Consider the following 6,277-nt stretch of genomic DNA (forward strand, 5'->3'; position numbering starts at 1 on the left):
CTGATGTTGGTAAATGAATACAGTGCATTGATTTTCATTAACATTTTTACATAAACAGTATAGTATACCTCCCCCAAGCCTATGATATTGGATTGTCTCTTGGTAGACTTTCTTTAATCCTATATTCATCAATCCTAGAAAATTGGCCTTTAAGTACTCCTTTTCAGTATTCTCACATTAATCTATATAAATTAATACCTTCCTTCACAGTTCTTCATACATTCCCTCAAAGGTTTAATCAGTAGCCAAAATGTGTAATTCAGTCAAGTCATTATTTTTCAAAAAGTGTTAAAATTGGTAGGAAAGTTAAGAAAATAAAGAATATGCAAAAAAGTTGAAATAAGGTTAAAAATGCAGTGCATTGGCACATTATTACCTTTGGAAGAGTAATAATATACTTTTTTTAAACTAAGATCTCCAAAGCCAGCAAATTTAGTGCAGAAATTTCAATTTGGGGATTGAATTGAAATTAAATTCAAATGAAACCAAATATTGTCTATTTTATGAGAATGCATATTGAGGCTTCCAGGTGTTATGAAAAACTAGTGCTTCCTAGGAAAAACCCTGATGAAGGAAGAGTATTGCTACTGAGCAGGAATAAAGTTAATTAAATGAATGAATTCTAAAGAAATTTAATGAAACCAATTTTGAAATAGTGTTTTATGAAGTTTTAAAAATTATATATAAAAAAAATTTGGGTTTCTTTTACATGTCTTTTCTTACAAATTTACTCCATATGGGGAATTTAGGGCCAGTAGATAAATACATCTCGAAAAGCAGGTAAAGTAGGAAAACACATCTTGTAAAACAAAGACATAACCTAAGTAATATGCAGCCAGGAATTGGGAATACAGTAGAGAACTTCACCTGATCGGTGCAAGATGCAAGAACAAACCCAAAATGAATGAATTAATTAGATAAGTGTTTATTTTAAGCCTCCCTAGGACTCTTCAGGCAGTGGGCCAGGTTGCAAAGGCTCTGAAGGTTGGACTCTGTCCTAACTTTCAGACTTCCACAATGTAGCGGATGAGTTTACAAGAGATTTCAGCACAGATGTTTGTGGGCTAGGAAACATGAATCGAAGAGTCATAAAATCTTGCCTGTAGATGAAAACACATAGTATTTCTGCCAAATTCTGGCTCCACACTTGGACCTTTGCTAATCCTCGCTTCAGGTTTGTTCCTTGTGTTTTCTCCTAGAGGTCTGGCAGAAGAACAACAGATAAGCAGCTGAAGAATGAGAAACCACACAGAAGTAACAGAGTTCATCCTCCTGGGATTGTCAGATGACCCACAGCTTCAGGGGGTGATCTTCGTCTTTCTGTTCATCACCTACATGCTCAGCATCACGGGGAACCTGACCATTATCACCCTTACCCTGCTGGATCCTCACCTCCAGACCCCCATGTATTTCTTCCTCAGAAACTTCTCCTTGCTAGAGGTTTCATTCACAACTGTCAGCATACCCAAGTTCCTGGGCACCCTGATTACAGGAGATAAAACCATTTCCTTTAATAATTGCATGGCTCAGTTCTTTTTTTTCATTCTGTTGGGAGTCGCTGAATTTTACCTCCTGGCTGCCATGTCCTATGACCGTTACATTGCCATCTGCAAACCTCTGCATTACATGACCATCATGAATCCCAGAGTCTGCATACCCCTTGTCTTCTCTTCATGGCTGATTTCATTCTTAATCGTATTCCCTGTGCTCATGTTGCTCTTAAAACTTAATTACTGTAAGTCTAATATTATTGACCATTTCACCTGTGATTATTTTCCCCTGCTGCAACTTTCTTGTTCAGACACAAAGTTCCTAGAGATAATGGGGTTTTCCTGGTCTCTGTTTACTTTAATGTTCACCTTGGTAATAATAATTCTGTCCTACGTATATATCATCAGAACGATTGTGAGGCTTCCTTCTGCCAGTCAGAGGACAAAGGCCTTTTCCACGTGTTCATCCCACATGATTGTCATCTCCATCTCCTATGGCAGCTGCATCTTCATGTACATAAACCCAGCAGCAAAAGACAGAGTGTCTCTGAGCAAAGGAGTTGCTGTGCTGAACACCTCAGTAGCTCCCATGCTGAACCCCTTTATTTACAGCCTAAGGAACCAGCAAGTCAAGCGAGCCTTCATGGACAGGGCAAGGAAGATTGTATGTTTCTCAAGCAAATGAAGTGCTATGGTGTCACAAATTAGACACACATGTTGCATGGCAACTTAAAATACACAAACATGAAATTTGAGCAACTTCTTCAAATTACAATGGGCTTTCTGTCATCCTTATTCATTCTTTCTTTCTAACAAGTTACAAGCACAATTAATATATTTCTCATTCGGTTGCAATAACTTCATACGTCTTTCTGGCTCCTGTTCTTCTGAACCCTTGGTTAGCTGCAACTTCTTGATCATTAGTTGTTTTAACTTGTAAAGTTATACTTTGCATTTTGTTTAGGAAAATAACTATCACCCGGAATAGAGGAGACCTGTAAATATTGATGTGATATTTTCCTTACTCTATGCAGAAAATATATTTTTGTGATTTTCATTGATCTTTGTCAGAAATCCCTTCACCGTCTTGCAGTTTCTCTAGGAAAAAAAATTCTTGAAATGCCATATGATTTATTGAAAAATGTGAAAGCTTTCATTTAAAAACCAAGAAACATTGCTCACTAAATAGGGTGTGTTCATATAATTTATCTATTGGTAAAAAAAAAAACATAGCTATTTAACATATATACTTTCGTAGGCACGGTGCTAAATACATCTCCATATTTCCAAATCCCATTATGACTCAAAGATATAGGTAGATGTACAAGTAGATGCATATATACATACTTATGTATACACATACTGTAGAAAGTAGTGAGGAAATAGTGTCTTAGATATGTAGAATAAGTTTAATTTCTCTAATTCCATGGAATGTATGCTTCATTTTCTGACTATGCTGAAATATATACGTATAGCTCCTTTTCTGGTTTTGGACTAGTTTGAAACTGGGCATGTGTCTAAATTATTTGATGCCTAAAAAACAAAATCATTTAAGTTTTATAGAAAATAAAAACTTCATAACAGAACAAAATTTTCCATTTCATATAAGTCAGAATTTCACCTGTTAACATACTCTTCCACTCATTCTACTTAAGGTATTACGTGCCTAAAGTATTTTGGAAAGATGTATGTGTGTTTATGTATGTGTGTGTGAGAGAGAAAATGAAAGAAGATTATGGATACAATAAAGTATTCTAAATAATATAAACCACTTTTTAGTAATAGAAAATATACTATAATCCCAATTAGTGCTGCACCAATACAAATGATTTATGTGCAAAAAACTCAACTGAGAAATAAAGTACAGGAGTTGTTGAGAAAAAAATAAAATAAGTAATAGAAAATTGAAGGGCATTCAAAATGTAAGAGAAAACTTACGGCTTCTCAATTTCATCCTATCTGAAGTATAATTTGTATGTGAAAGAAGGCAAATGCTTGACAAAGTTAGGGTTTCTATAACATCTCAACATACTTCTGCATTGGTAAATCAGGTGTCAGATAAATCTGTCATATATAATGTACCATAGGGATGGAAATGAACCTCTCAAGTACATAGCATAATTAGCTATCAATAAATAGTAGTGATTATTTATTAATATTGGTCTCTATAGCTAACTGCTATCATTGTGAATAATACAAATTATATTTATAAAGTGGTAAGAACACTTAACTCGATATCTACCCACTTGTATTTTTAAGGGCACAATACAGTATTGTTAAGTGTAGACAGAATGTAGTACAGCAAACAATGTTCTTCAATATTCATCTGCAACATCTTGAGAACTTATTCATCTTACAGAACTGAACTTTATACCAGCTAACAGCAACTCCCCATTGCCCACCCTGCTCCTTCCTAAGACAGCCACCATTCTACTCTCCATTTCCGTGAGATAGACTGATTTAACATCTCACATAAGTGGAATCATGCATTTGTTTGTCCTTCTGCTTGTTTCACTTAGGGTAATATCTTTAAAAGAAATAAAAATGGAAGAGAAAGACATAAACAACCACGATGATCAGAGTTCATCCTGTTAAGCCTTCCTGATGATCCTGAATTCTGATTGTGATTTTACTCTTTCTATTTACCACATACATGTTAAGTGTGAATGGAAACTTATCATCACCCTCACTTGGGTGGGCTTTCATCTACAGACGCCTATGTATTTCTTTCTTTTTTTTTTTTTTTTTTACGCCTATGTATTTCTTAGCTAGAACTTCTCTTTCTTAGAAATCTCATTTACAGTTACATGTATTCCTTGATTTGTGGGGGTAATTATCACCAGGGATTATATCATTTCCTATAACAGTTGTGCAGCCCAACTACTCTTTATTTTCATGGGGTAACTGAATTTCAAATTCTAATTGCCATGTTCTTTGATCACTATGTTGCCATTTGCAAGCCCCTGCATTATACAACCATCATGAACAGGAAACTCTGTAACCTGTTTCTGTTACGTGCATTGCTGGGCAGGGTTCTGACCATTTCCCACCACTTACACTCCTCACCCAGCTGGATTACTGTGTTTCCAATGTCATGGAACACTTTGCATGTGGCTGTCTTTCTTTTTTGCGTCTCATTCAGATACATGGCTCCTTGTAGTAGTTGGCTTTGCTTTGTTTCGGTTACTTTGCTATTTACTTCGGCATTGGTGATTTTGTCCTACATATAAATCACATCTGCTAGTCAGAGGGAAAAAATGTTTTTCTCTACTTGCTCTACTCACATGATTGCCATTTCTATTTCCATATATGTTAATTCTTCTGCCAAAAAAGAAAAAAAAAAGAAAGAAAAGAAAAGAAAGGCATCATTGACCAGAGAAGTAGCTATTCTCAATAATTCTGTTGCCCTCAAGCTGAACACTTTTATTTACACCTAAGGGACCAGAAAGTACACAAACCTTCAAAGATTTGGTCCTTGAAGTACTGCTTCATACAAACAAATCAAAGTTTTGGGTAGTATGAATGAATGTTATCGTGAAGATTCAATAAAAGAAAATGAAATATAAACTAATTTGTACTATCTTTCTATATCCATATCACAGATACAGAAATGCTGAGCTCATTTGCTAAACACTCTTGATAACATGGATGTGGCTGAGTTGTGTCTTCCTTTAAAACTATCTGCAGGTTCCATGTCAGTGATTTGTGATTATGAATATGAAACCAGTGGTTATGGAGCATAAATCATTTTGCTGACTATTCTGATTAATCAAGATGCTTAATCAAGAACACTAATCCCAAAAGATAAATGACCCCCTGTGTTTTTTGCCACATTATCACAATAGCCAAGATATGGAAACAATCCATGTGTACATTGGTAGATGAAAGGATAAAGATGTTGTGACATATATATAGTGGACTATTACTCAGCCATAAAAAAGGATAAGATCTTACCATTAGCAACAATATGGATTGGCCTAGAGGGTGTTTCACTAGATGAAACAGGTCAGACAGAGGAAGACAGATACCATACGATTTCACTTATATTTGGAATCTCAAAAACAAAGCAATGAATAAACAAGCAAACAAAACAAAAACAGATCCATATATACCGAGAACAAACTGATGGTTGTCAGAAGGAAGGGGTAGGGAGATGGGCAAAATGTGTGAAAGGGAGTAAAATGTACAGACTTTCAATAATGGAATAAAAAAGTCACAGGAATAGAAGGTACAGCCTCAGGAATATAGCCAATGCTATTGTAATAGCTCTGGATGGTGACAGATGGCAGCTGCACTCGCGGTGAGCACAGCATAATGTATGGACTTCTTGAAATGCTAGGTTGTACAACTGAAACTAATGTAGTACAGACTGTGTATCGACTAAACTTCAGTAACAAATGTTTTATACTGTAATGATTTAAGTCAATACTGTTTCAATTTATTTTAAATATCTCTTCTCTTATTGATATAAAATCATTTTTCCTTTTTAAAGTTACCTGCATCATAAAATAAATATCTAGCAGTACCATTGTTTTTGCATACTACCTGTAGTGTCTGTCCAATTCTTCCCATTTGGTTAATAAACTTGGGTGTGTTATGTTACCACTTACAAATTATTTGAAGGTCATGTATCCTATGTTTTCCAGATATGAAGTCATGTGTTATGTCTTGTTTTATAAACTTTTCTTATTTGCTACATTATTTTTTATAAAAATATAACAGATAAATATTTAGGCAGCCACTAACTGTTTATTTTTTTATTTTTCTTAAAGATTTTATTTATTTAT

At 34.8% G+C, this 6,277-nt stretch overlaps 1 protein-coding gene across 1 annotated transcript; it reads left to right on the forward strand.

Annotated features, from left to right (window-relative positions):
- Positions 1-1,236: 1,236 nt before the first annotated feature.
- LOC125282288 (olfactory receptor 6C1-like) lies at positions 1,237-2,175 on the forward strand. Its single transcript, XM_048216685.2, has one exon. The coding sequence runs from the start codon at positions 1,237-1,239 to the stop codon at positions 2,173-2,175; it is 939 nt and encodes a 312-aa protein (XP_048072642.1).
- Positions 2,176-6,277: the final 4,102 nt, after the last annotated feature.

This window comes from Ursus arctos, unplaced genomic scaffold (genome assembly GCF_023065955.2).
Source record: "Ursus arctos isolate Adak ecotype North America unplaced genomic scaffold, UrsArc2.0 scaffold_23, whole genome shotgun sequence".
NCBI classification, from domain to species: domain Eukaryota; kingdom Metazoa; phylum Chordata; class Mammalia; order Carnivora; family Ursidae; genus Ursus; species Ursus arctos.